Source organism: Purpureocillium takamizusanense, chromosome 4 (assembly GCF_022605165.1).
Source record: "Purpureocillium takamizusanense chromosome 4, complete sequence".
NCBI lineage: Eukaryota > Fungi > Ascomycota > Sordariomycetes > Hypocreales > Ophiocordycipitaceae > Purpureocillium > Purpureocillium takamizusanense.
The window spans coordinates 710,984-722,939 of record NC_063071.1 but is presented as its reverse complement, the minus strand read 5'-3'; the positions used below and the strand labels follow the sequence as shown (position 1 = coordinate 722,939).

General features: G+C 60.4%; 5 protein-coding genes across 5 annotated transcripts; 2 read left to right on the top strand and 3 right to left on the bottom strand.

The window, feature by feature from the left end:
* Positions 1-648: 648 nt before the first annotated feature.
* Positions 649-3,481, bottom strand: CYR1 (Cysteine--tRNA ligase). Its single transcript, XM_047986121.1, has 3 exons — positions 3,003-3,481; positions 1,803-2,948; positions 649-1,752 (listed from the first exon to the last, which is right to left on the bottom strand). The coding sequence occupies exons 1-3, from the start codon at positions 3,327-3,329 to the stop codon at positions 730-732; spliced, it is 2,496 nt and encodes an 831-aa protein (XP_047842101.1). The 5' UTR covers positions 3,330-3,481; the 3' UTR covers positions 649-729.
* A 270-nt stretch (positions 3,482-3,751) lies between these two features.
* TRM61 (Guanidinoacetate N-methyltransferase) lies at positions 3,752-5,937 on the top strand. The gene has a single exon (XM_047986120.1). The coding sequence runs from the start codon at positions 3,829-3,831 to the stop codon at positions 5,314-5,316; it is 1,488 nt and encodes a 495-aa protein (XP_047842100.1). The 5' UTR covers positions 3,752-3,828; the 3' UTR covers positions 5,317-5,937.
* On the bottom strand, positions 5,402-6,748 carry JDV02_004873 (uncharacterized protein; the record flags this gene model as incomplete). The annotated part of the gene is made up of 6 exons (XM_047986119.1): positions 5,402-5,669; positions 5,728-5,924; positions 5,990-6,046; positions 6,102-6,230; positions 6,289-6,550; positions 6,618-6,748. The coding sequence occupies 6 exons, from the start codon at positions 6,746-6,748 to the stop codon at positions 5,402-5,404; spliced, it is 1,044 nt and encodes a 347-aa protein (XP_047842099.1).
* Positions 6,749-7,862: 1,114 nt separating this feature from the next.
* On the top strand, positions 7,863-8,393 carry SMD3 (small nuclear ribonucleoprotein Sm D3; the record flags this gene model as incomplete). Its single annotated transcript, XM_047986118.1, has 3 exons — positions 7,863-7,910; positions 7,999-8,059; positions 8,155-8,393. 3 exons carry the CDS (start codon positions 7,863-7,865, stop codon positions 8,391-8,393), a joined length of 348 nt encoding a protein of 115 aa, XP_047842098.1.
* Positions 8,394-9,341: 948 nt separating this feature from the next.
* On the bottom strand, positions 9,342-11,673 carry JDV02_004871 (uncharacterized protein; the record flags this gene model as incomplete). The annotated part of the gene is made up of 1 exon (XM_047986117.1): positions 9,342-11,673. Exon 1 carries the CDS (start codon positions 11,340-11,342, stop codon positions 9,342-9,344), a length of 2,001 nt encoding a protein of 666 aa, XP_047842097.1. The 5' UTR covers positions 11,343-11,673.
* Positions 11,674-11,956: the final 283 nt, after the last annotated feature.

Here is an 11,956-nt window from a genome sequence, read left to right as displayed (position 1 = left end):
CTTACGGCCAGGCATGGTGTGGAGGCAGATTTTACGTGTAGGATAACAGCGGTACGTTGGTGGTGTACATAAGATGACCGGAGCGGCAGGTCAATATCATTACTATTCACACCAGAGTATTTCGTTGACCCGGGAAGGGGGGGCACCTCCCGTTTTGTTGTCGTAGGCTGTAGCTGTGCCCATAGGATCAAGGATCTCCTTCAGGGGCGTGATCTTTTAGAGATACTGGTACGCCTTGCAGGCCTGAGCCGACGACTCTGAAGGCTGTTTGCCACACGTAACTGGCCTCAACTTTGGCCTTCACTTATACTCATAGAAGTGTTAAACGGGAACAAAACGAGGGAAGGTCACGGCTGTGAAAGGCAAACAACAGCGCCTCCTTTTATCTGTGCGGGTGGTGTTGATCGGGAATAGAACGACGATGTGAAACAGCTGCGGCAGGACCAATGATTGCGCCTTTATCAATTCCAATTAATGTATCCGTACCTAGTGGTATTGAGCAACGAGAGACGAGAGAGGCGAGGGGAACGAAAACCCGAGGTAGGGGTGACGAAACTCCAGAACACCCCTTTAGTTGTCTATAAGGCCGTATGCGGCGATAGATAATATGGCACCGAGAGGAAGGCATCACGCGCTCAATACTTATAGCCAGACACGTAAGAATTATTGGACGATCAGTCATCGCCAGCGAGTATATTCAACGCCTTGCGCCTCGCCTCGCCTCAACTTCTACAAGCCTCCTTTGGCCTTGAGTTCCTCATGCACCTTCTTTTGCTTGTCCCACATCTTCTTCAGCGACTTCATCTGGCTCTTGGGCACGTCGCTGCCGTCCTTCATCTTCGTTGGCATACCCTGTTCGTCCCAGGCGCTGTAACGCTCGTCCTTCTTGAACATCTCCTCTGGCGGAACCTTTGCCTTCTCCTTGGCTTCTTGGTCGGCCTTTTCACGCGCCAACCTGGCTTCCTCCTTCTTCTTGGCCTTTTCCGCCTCGCGGGCAGCCTTTTCCTCGCGGGCGGCAATGAGCTCGGCCGCGGGAACGAACTTGATGAGAGACGGCTGGTTGTCCGGCCGGTCGTCCAGGTACACACCGAGGTTTGTGAGATCGTGGTCACGAATCCGGTCCGTGATGGCAAGAATTTGCTTCTTCGTTTCTGGCGTCTGGGCCGAGACGATGCGTCGGAGCTCATCACGGATCTGAGAGACGGTGCGCAGGAAAGGGAGCGCGAGCTTCTCGATGTCACGGGAACCGGTGGACGCAACAGACTCAAAGCCCTTGCTGGGGTCTTGAGCCAACAAAGTGGGCATGGCATCGCTAGAGAGCGACAGCTTGCTGACCTCGGCCTTGACCTTGTCCACCACGGCCGCGTACGGCCCAACGGCGGTCTTGGGATCCATGTCCGCCGAGATGGCTGAGGCCCAGCCGAGCCCGTCGTAGGGAGCCTTGGCGCGGGCGTCCAAGCCGAAAATGCCCGCCATCTTGGTGATCCATCTGGCAATGGCCTCGACCTCAGCCAAATTGGCATCCTTGTTGTCCTTGAGGAAGACGTTGGTCGAGTTTACCAGCTTGAGAATGACCAGCATGGCACGCGGGGTATCAAAGGAATTGATGAGAGCGGCCTGGACTTCCTTCTTGGCCTGCTCCAGGTCGGCCAGCAGGCCAGTAGCCGGTGTATCGGAGCTGATTGACAGCGACTCGACGCCATCGGTGACCCCGGCCTCGGCCAACCACGACTTGGTGTTCGTAAAGAAATTCTACAATGATCAGCAACTGCGTAGATGACAACAGTGGAGGGGATACATACGCTGACTGTGCTTTCCCAGTTGTCTGCCTGTGCCCTCATGTCGGGCGAAATCTCTACGCCGTCGTTCCACTTCCCCATCAGGAAGACAATGCGCATACTTCTCGCTGTGTAGTCCGTCGACAGAGCGTCCTGGATGGTCTGGAAGTTCTTGAGAGACTTGGACATCTTGGATCCCGAAATGGAGAGATGACCCATATGCAGGAAGTAGTTGACCCAGGTGTGCTCGCCCTTGGCGTGCTCGCAAAAGTACGCCTCGCTCTGAGCCAGCTCGTTATCGTGGTGCGGGAAGGCAAGGTCGATACCGCCGGAGTGAATGTCCATGCGCGAGCCAAGAACGTCAGAGGCCATGACGGAGCACTCAATGTGCCAGCCTGGCCGTCCGTCACCCCAGGGGCTAGGCCAGAAGGGCTCACCAGCCTTGGACTTTTTCCAAAGAGCAAAGTCGCCAGCACCTCTCTTGCCACCGAGGTTCTTGGACAAGGAGCCTTCGCCTTCTTCCTGGAGCGACTTGTCATTCCTGCTATCCGGACGCAGGCGGGCATACGTGTTGCCAGCCTTTTCGAAGGCCGCGATATCAAAGTAGACAGACCCCTCGGCCTCATACGCGAAACCCTTTTGCACGACACGGTCGACGAAGCTGACAATCTGCGGGACGTACTCGGTGACGCGAGTGATGACGTCTGGTCTCAGGACGTTGAGGTTGTCCATGTCCTCGGTGAATAAAGTCTCCATACTCTTGGTGAGATCGGTGAACATGGTCTGGTCTCGGGTATCAATGGTCTCCTTGTAGAGAGAGTCGAGGTAGGGGAGGAGAATCTCGTCGGCACCGGGGAAGATGTCGCCCTGCTTCATGGCTGCCGCTGCCGCGTCCATGTTGCCGAGGTGCATCTTGATCTTAGCCTCGGGGTCGCCAGGCTTGCCCTCTCCGGTCAGGGTGCTGCCGGCAAGCACCTTGCCGTAGGCGGCATCGCGTCGCGCCGTGTAGTTGGACTCGTCCAGTTCCACCCCCTCATCGACAAGTAGTGGGAGGCTGCTTGCCGCGTACGCACGGAAGGCAGCGAGGGCCAGGGCCCGAAGCTCGGCGGCGGAATACGTCTTGTTCTTCTCAAGCTCGAGCAATCGCTGTCGACGGGCCTTGATGATGATCTGGGCAAGTTAGAGCGGAATTTTCTGGCCGCAGGGGCGGCGGTTGTCACATACCTTGTCGTCGACATCGGTCATATTCATGACAAACTTGACATCAAAGCCAAAGTAGTGCATCAAGATCCGGCGGATTATGTCGGTGGAGACGTAGTTGCGGGCATGGCCGAGGTGGCTCTTGTCGTAGACCGTCGGGCCGCAGACGTACCACGACACCTTGTCAGGCTGAATGGGGACAAAGGGCACCGGAGCACCGGGCTTGAGCGAGTTGTGCACCTTGATCGACTCCATGGTGGCGGTAGCAAACGAGTATCGGCGGAGGACGAGGCTATTCCGGGCGGCGGGGATTGTCGGTCTGGCTCGAATGAACAGGCGCGAGAAATTCATTCAGAGCGGTAGAAGGGTATTAAACGACAGGAGAGAAGCAGACGACAGACGCACCGCCCTCGAGTCACAGGAGGCCTCGAGGTTGAGTCAATGGTCGTCGCGCGTCGAGGTTGAGTCACCACGAGGTTGAAGGGAGCCGGGGTCGAACAGTGCCGCGACAAGTTTCTCGAAGCTGAACTGGCCTCAATCGTTTCTCAGGCGGGCACTCCCCCACCTTTGCCCAGCTGTGGCGCGTGCTGCAGCTCAGCGGCAAGGGGTCCCCTGCACTGTACGAAGTAGCTACTGTACCTCCCCTCCAGCTGCCCCTCATACCTACCGGGCAGGCCAGCACGGAGGCTAGTGGGGCCGGGCTGAACCTGAACCCCCGGGCCGGGTCTTCGAGGCTGCGGGCGCTGGAACTTTTTTTTTCTGCCCAAGGGCCAAGTGAAGCATCGTCAGCGAGAATCGCCTTGACATCGCCAGTGGGCCACGACACTCTCCTCCCCGGCATTAGACACCCATGACCAGGCCGTCGCCTTTTTTGGAGCCGGGTCTTCGGACCTCGGCGAACTCTCTCGCCATTGTCGGTCTGTCGCGCGACAATTACCAGCCCATCACCCTTGAGCTGTCCGCTGGAGCTGTGGACGGATACGCAGAGGGCGCAACACTCAACACGAGGTTCGGGTCGTTCCCTCACTCTACCCTCATTGATGTGCCGTGGGGGTCGCAGGTTCGCGCGTCAGTCGTCGACACGGGATCGCGCGGGCGCAAGCGGAGAAGGGACGACGTGGAGAGCGAGAGCACACCCATGCCAAGCCATGACGATACCGATGACAAGCCCCCGGCGCAACAAGCCCTCGCGAAAGCGGTGACCGCATCCAGTGGCTTCATCTATCTTCTGCGGCCCAGCCCTGAGCTGTGGACGAGTGGCCTCCCGCATCGGACGCAGGTTGTCTACACACCCGACTACAGCTACGTCCTCCAGCGCATCCGAGCTAGGCCAGGTACGCGCCTAATAGAGGCGGGTGCTGGCAGCGGCAGCTTCACGCACGCCTCTGCGCGTGCGGTGTACAATGGATACCCTCGGAGCGATACAGACAAGAGGGGCAAGGTCTTTAGCTTCGAATACCACCAGCCGCGCTTTGAGAAGATGCAAGAGGAAACTAAGGACCACGGCCTCAATGGCATCGTCCACATCACGCATCGCGACGTGTACCAGGACGGATTTTTGATAGACGGCACGTCGCCTCAGGCCACGGCGATTTTCCTCGATCTGCCTGCCCCTTGGGAAGCGCTGCACCACTTGTCAAGAAAAAAGATTCACAAGGGAGGGAAGCCCGACGACAGCGACGGTGCCTGGGAGTCAGCCTTGGATCCGAAGCAGAGCGTCCACATCTGCACTTTCTCGCCATGCATTGAGCAGGTCACAAGGACGGCCCTAGAGCTTCGCACTTTGGGATGGACCGACATTGACATGGTGGAAATATCCCACAAGAGAATTTCCGTCATGCGGGAGCGAGTTGGGATCAACTACACGAGCGAACGCGGCATCAACGCCACGCCTGCCGACGTAACCGAAGCGGTCAAGAAGCTCAAGAGCGACCTCAAGCGGACGCATGAGTTCCACAAGGGGCACAAGCCCGATAGCGTCTCCGAGTCATCCGACACCAAAATGGACACGGACGATGGTGCCTCAAAGCTTGAGAAGAACGGAGGCGACGATTCAGTGGCGCCAAGCGAGCCCCCGCTCATGCAGGGCCGCGTCGTTCACCGCACCGAGAATGACCTCAAGACACACACGTCCTACCTGATGTTTGCCGTCTTACCGCCGGAGTGGGACGAGGAGGCAGAGGCCGCGGCTTTGGCAAAGTGGCCCTGCGGTCAGGAGAAGAAGACGATCGGAAATCTGGACAAGCAGGCGCGGAAGCAGGAGAAGAGGGAGATGTTGGCGAGCAAGAAGTCGAAGAAGCAGAAAGTGCATGATACCCCGGCACCGGCGTCTACATGAAGCCTTGTGGCAGAAATAAACTTTCAATTGGTCTTCGAGCCAGCGTCCGACAAATACTACGTGTTGATGGCAATTTCAATGGCTTTCATTCGCCCTGCAGACGGACCAGAAGCTTCTTGGCCGCCTTACCCTCAGCATAGTACTTGATGGCATCGACCAGCGCCCCCCAGCCGGACTCGTCAAACACATCGAACTCGATGGGCCCGAGCGTGCCCTTGGCGACATGCCCCTCGAGAACAGGGACCAGCTTGGCCGTCTCTTCGCTGATGTGCCTGCCAATGTCGGTGTCTCGGCCGAGCATGCCGATCCTGACCTGGTACTCGTTGATGCCGGCCGGGACGGTGTAGTTATTGCTGTCGACCCATGAGCGTCGCTCGTCTTTGACCTGGGGCATAGGACGGAGAGACTTACACATTGTCCGTGGTGCTAAAGAACTTGGCCTGCGCAGTGGACTCGGCGAGGATCTTGAATCCCGCCTCGTGTGCCTGCCCGCTGCTGTCCCACACGAGGCCGACCTTGCCGCCGGTGATGGACTTGACCTCGGCGGCCTGCTCATCGGGCGAGGCGCGGTTGCTGAAGGCGGCTTCGGCGCCGCTGGCTAGGACTTTCTGAGAGACGGACCGGTGAGCAGGAGGTGGTTCATGGCTGCAGGGAGAGCGTTATGAGTGCTTACGGAAGACTTGGCCGGGGAGCACGAGGCGGCGACTTTGTATCCGCATGCGCGTGCAATCTGAATAGCGTTAAACATGTCTGCAAATGGTTTCATGCGGCGTGGCTGTGCGTACCTGGATGCCAAAATGGCCGACCGTGCCGCTGCCTCCGAGGACGACGATCCATTCGTCACGCTCTGGGACGGTAGCTTGGGCGGCGGGCAGGGCGACCTTGCCGCCAACGATGATGCCGAATGCCGAAGTCTTGCATACACTCAGCCTTATAATGCACCGAAATCAAGTTAGGCGGATGAATGCGTACCAGGATACCAACGCCCATGGTGGTGGACTCCTCCACGGATATGTTCTCGCCCTTCTTAAAGGCGGCGTCCTCGTCGACGAGAAACGTCTCCTGGAACGGAGAGTACGCATTCTGCCCCAGGTTGCAAGAGCCGAACACGTAGTCGCCCTTTCGCAACTTCTTGCACTCGCTACCCGTCTCGAGGACGATGGCGCCAAAGTCGGATCCGAGGACGGCGGGCAGGGCGGTGGTGAGGATGGCCGTCTGCTGCATAAAGACCTCCCTAGAATCACACATGAGAAAGTCACATTCTACGATTGTGGAAAGGGGGTTATATCAAGGAGCCATACACAGGGTTGATGGCGACAAAGAGGGACTTGACCAGGGCTTGTTTGGGGCCCGGCTTCGAGCGCGGGAGGCTGTCGACGACCGTGAACGGCGCGCCGGCTTTTTCAACGACGAGTCCCTTTTGCGTAGCCATGGTGGGATATCTCAATGATATAAAGGGGAGCTGCAGGTAGCAACGAGGCCGAGCGAGCAGGTCACTAGGAGAGCTGGACGACGGGTGACATCATCGTGTAGCTACAGCATCTTTATATACACGCTTCACGCTTCATATGGACGGGTTGACTCAAGTTGGCATCCGCGGCGCGCATCTGTTCTCGACCAGCGGTGGCGTCTGCATGCCATAGGCACCTTTGGCCGCGTCACGGGCAGGCAGAGGACCGCGTCGCCAATGACACGGATGGCGGGAAGCCATCTTCGCAGAGCTAGGCAAGCTGGGCCGAGGAGCGGATCAAGCTTGGGAGGGGTAGCTGTCACGTCAAGGGTCCTGCAGCTTATTATGCTCTTGGAGGGCAGATGCGACGGCGAGAGGCAGATGCCAGGTATGCACGTGTAGATGGACGGGCCCGACGGCACGGCAAACGGCTCAACCGCCGCGATGGAGTGTCGCGCAGGCAGCCTCCCCGCTGATGTCATGGGTTTTGAATGGCTGGCGAGAGCCGTTGAAGGCGCGCGCTGTCCCTGATGAGGTTTCGGCCTGGCGCTCCAGGCGCAGCTCGTATCCAGACGCCAAATGCGAGTGGCGGGCGGGAGAAGAGCTGGGACAGGCGCGCAGGGCGAGCGAGCAGCCTCCCATGCCGGGCTGTCAAGACGGCGCAAAAGACATCCGGTCTGGCGGTACTATCACTAAACTTTTTGCAACCCACGGTGCCGTCGTGGTTGGAGGGTGGGGGGGGGGCAGCAACAGGCATTCCAATGGACAGGGATGGGGCGAGGGGTCAGTGATTCAGTGGCAGTGGCCTGGCCTGGTGGACCCCCAGGCGAATGGCGGCCCGGAATTAGGTTGTGCCGCCGCGCACCCCCCGCAATCCCAGCTCGGCCGCTGCAGTCCCCCCAACTGGCGCCAGCTGCCCGCAGCACCTCCCGCCGCCTCCCCATTCGACAGCCTTGTCTGTGGCCTTCTCTGCGCAGCCCACCTTTTTTCCCAAGCTTCACAACCCGCAACCTCAATCGCTACCAGCAAACCACCACCACCACACCAACGACACGCCTCCCCTGCTCGCGATTCGAGGCGAACGGCAGCCGCGACCATGACGTCCAACATTGGCATCCCCATTAAGCTGCTTCACGAGGCCACGGTTCGTGCATTGCTCCTCCTCCTCCCCGTTCCCCCAACGCGTCGCCGTTCGCAGTCCGCTAACCCGTCTCTCTCTTTCCGCGTCGCAGGGCCACATCGTGACGGTCGAGCTCACCAACGGCAATGCCTACCGCGGCACTCTCCTCGATGGCAAGTCCCTATCCCCCCTCGTTTGTGTCCTGCGCTCGTCGGAGCCCTGGAGCAAACCAAAAATCGTGTGTGTCCGCTAACCGTCCCCAAAACAGCCGAGGACTCCATGAACGTCCAAATGAAGGATATCACCGTCACCTCGCGCGAGGGACGCGTCTACCACGTTGACCAGGTTTACATTCGCGGCTCGCACGTCCGCTTCTTCATCATCCCCGACATGCTCCGCAACGCGCCCATGTTCCGCGCCCGCAACGTCCGCGGCCGCGGCGTCGGCCTCGCGCGTGGACGAGCCACCGTCAGTCGCGCCCGAGCTTCCGGTCGCGGTGGTCGCTAGGATGCTCCCCGTGCCTCTGATTCGGGCGCCGCCGCCAGCGCCACCTCTTCGATCGAAAGGTACGACGAGAAGAAGCCCATCTTCTGATGATCCCGCCCCCCCCTCGCGTGCCTATAATCCCTGGGGGTTATGTTGTTTTCTATGGAATAGGGTGCTTTGGGGTTTTGTTTTTCTCCCCATCATGTTGGCGTTCCGGAATATGGGCAGGTTCTTGCCTCTGCTGGCTGAACAGGCAGGGCACGTGGCAGGAAAAGTCTTGATTGTTTTGGCGACTTCACTTCGGCCGGCGGAGACTGGACGAACCTGGCCCCAGAGACAAACAAAACAACAGTGGTCTTCCATTCGCTCTCAGAACCATTCGGCTGACAACGTGACTTTTTTTCCTTGCAGGCGCTCCTCTGCTCCCCGTGGTGGTGGTGGTGGTGGTGGTGGCGTCCATGCCAACACCTCTGCTGCTTTCCAGGCAGGCCGCCGCGCCGCGGCTGCCGCGGCCATGGCCGGTGCGCCTCCCGTTTCGTTCGCGTTCAACGCGTTCCCGCCGCCCCCCTCTTATTAGGTATCAGCCCAACATGGGCTCCTCCCCGTCCAGCTGGTGATAGTGGCCGCTCGGGTGGCGGTGCTCCCGGCACCTGCGGCCGCCTCCGCTGGCAGGGCTGCACGCTAAAAGTGCGCGTGTGCGGCACGGCCTTGTGGCATAGGCTTTCGAATTTGGGTTATGGCACAATACGTCCTCGACTACGCTAGGATGGCTGTTTTGGCAAGGCTACTGGTTGCGAGGACGCTGGCTGCTAGGATATCGGTTGCGAGGAATGCGTGTTTGAAAGCATAGCACACCAATGGATATAGAGAGTGAATGCGAAGCTGTCACAAGTGCCAGACAAGACTTTTCTGTTGTCGTCGTCGTCTGGGCCGTGATCTATCATACACGTATAACATACATGCGCGCGTCTATTGTATCCGCGATAGCGCGTCCTCGGCCTTGGCCACCAGCTCCCTCACGCTCTGCAGCTCCTGCGCCTCCTGCTCCGAGGCCTTGACCGCCGCCCCGTTGTCGAGCACCGCGGCTACGCTCTCCTCGGCGCCCCTGACCGCCTTGCGTCCCTCCTCACGCACCTCGCCCTCCCAGAAGCCCCGCGCCGTCTCCCACCTCTTCTGCATGTGGCTCAGGCTGTACACGACGCCCAGGGCGGCCACGGCGCCGGCCTCGTAGAGCGTGGACGCTAGCGACGAGGCGTACAGGAGGGCGGCGAGGGACGTGGCCACGCCCGACGTGCCGAGCGCCTGCACGACGAGGCGCTGCGCCAGCGACTGCAGTGCGGGGACCGTCTCGTTCTGCAGGTAGCGGCGCGTGAAGGCGATGTGGCCGGGCCACTTGGGTAGCGCCGAGGACGACGTCGCCGCGAGGGCGGGCGCCCGCTCCCCGGAGCCGAGGCGGCGCTGCTCGGACGCGACGGCGCCGCTGTCTGTTGCGTCACGCGCGGAGACGGGCTGCGGGTACCGCGGGGAGTCGCCGGCGAGGAGCTCGGCGATGCGGCCGGTGAGGTACACGAGCTCCTGTTCGGCCGTGGGCATGAAGCGCTGGCTGAGCATCTCGTTTGTCAGCATGGCGACGTCGTCGACGCGCCAGAAGAGCTTCCACCAGCCGAGCTTCCTCCAGCGGCGACCGGTGAAGGCGAGATCTAGCTCGTCCTGAAGCTCGGCGTGGGCACGCTGCGCCCAGTCGGCGAGACGGCCGTGTAGGCCGACGAGAGCGGGAGAAGCTCCGTCTGCGGCGAGGGCGCGCGACAGCTTCTGCGCGTCGGCGGCGTGGATGGAGGAGATTGTATTTTGAAGCAGCGAGGCGATGAGCTGCCGTACGGCGGGCTTGGTGGCCTCCTCGGTGGACTGGGCACCAGCTCTGAGCCACGACGCGAGAGCAGGGATGTTGCTCGTGAACCAGAGGCGCTCGTAGTCCATGGCGTGTTTAGGACTTTGGCGGAAAAGCCGAATGCCCTGTTCTGCTTGAGAGACGTCGATGACATCAAAGTCTGTATCGAGCTGCTCCTTGGCGACGCCTTCGACTTGGACGGCGGCCTTGATGGAGCCACCTGCCTCGGAGACGGGCAGGGCGGAGACGTTGACGGCACCCATGAAGCCGTCGGCGACGAGAAGCGCCTGGTGTACGGGAGTGGTGACTGGCGAGAGGCGGTCTTCCGCAGAAGGTATGTCGACGGTGGGGACGAGGATGGCGTCCTCGAGGGACTGGACCGTGACCTCGCCAGGTGCGCCGTACGGGGCGGTGACCTCCATGAGGAGCAGCTCCAGGTTGAGTCCATTCAAGTCGGGCGACGAGACATGCAGCTCATGCAGAGCCGTATCCGTTGAGATGTCGACGCGCACATCACGACGCTGGCCCGGCGCGACGCGCACGATGAGAGGCTTGCTCGGGTCGTGATCCGCCAACTGCTGCTCCCACGGCTGCTCGTCGGAGAGCGGGTCGACTAGCAACATGCGAAGAACCCTGCGGGCTGTATGGACGGCACCGGCGCCGCCCTCTGTCGAGCCACCGTTGGCCAGCCCGAGGATAGCGACACGGACGACTTCCTGGCCGGCGGGCTGTCGCAGGCCCTGCAGTGCCAATTGCAGGCGGGAGAGGTTGACGAGGTTGGGAGCCCGGCGCTGGAGCTCAAGGAGGGCGTTTTCGAGTTCGAGGCGGGGATTCGGCGGCGGCGGCGGCGTGGCCGAGGTCACGGGCGTCGCAGTCGACTGCCATCGTCTGGGCCGTGCTGCTGAGGCGACGTCGCGGCGAGGTCTCGCGGGAGCTCTGCTGGTCTGGGCATGCCTGGCGGGCGTCGATTGGGGGGCGAGTGAGCAAAAGGGACATGTTGGAGCTTGGTACCGCCGTCTGCCGGCGCGGGCGAGCAGGCGCGGTGGCCCGCCGCGCGGCAGCAGTGCGGATTTGGAGGCCATGGGCGGTTGGTGTGTTGCGGCTCGGAGCTGCGGCGAGGTGGGCAGGGGCTGGCGAGAACAATTGTTTGGTGGTTTTGTCGTCGAGCTCCATCCCGGGCGCGGCGCGGGTAATTCCGGTGACCCGCCCGACAGACAGGTACACCCGATCGACGAGGTAAGAAATTTGATTATCCAGCAGATAGAAATGCTTGCGAAGCCTTTATCTTCTTATTCTCCATTTCTGAGCCCAGTGAGTCTTCGCATATTGAAGTTCATCGCGCCAGAAAACAGGCTCTCATAGATAAGCCTTTGTTTCTGGTCACGGAGCTGCCATGCAGGCGGTCCAGACTACGAAGTACGCAAGGGGTGCTGAGGATGAATCAACGCTTTTTCGTCGCCATACCAGCTTTTACTTTTTTTTCTTCACGGGCAGCAGAAGTTCTCCGATTGCCCGTGCAGGTCGTAAAGGAGGCTTGCTTCAGCAACAACACCGAACGGCATGTCTGTCATCGCCACCAAGCTTGAACCTGACCAGCCTGAGTGACAAATTCTACGGGCATTACAGAGACCGCGGCGCCACATTTTAGGCGCCTGGGCCGCTTCGATGCGCCGCGTATCGCCTGGAGCGTTGCACA

Excerpts from the sequence above, each read along its gene's own strand:
- TRM61 (XM_047986120.1), top strand. The coding sequence starts at position 3,829 with ATGACCAGGCCGTCGCCTTTTTTGGAGCCGGGTCTTCGGACCTCGGCG.
- CYR1 (XM_047986121.1), bottom strand. The coding sequence starts at position 3,329 with ATGAATTTCTCGCGCCTGTTCATTCGAGCCAGACCGACAATCCCCGCC. Across the intron at positions 2,949-3,002 it reads TGACCGATGTCGACGACAAG|ATCATCATCAAGGCCCGTCG; the intron begins GTATGTGACAAC and ends TAACTTGCCCAG. Across the intron at positions 1,753-1,802 it reads ACTGGGAAAGCACAGTCAGC|AATTTCTTTACGAACACCAA; the intron begins GTATGTATCCCC and ends TGATCATTGTAG.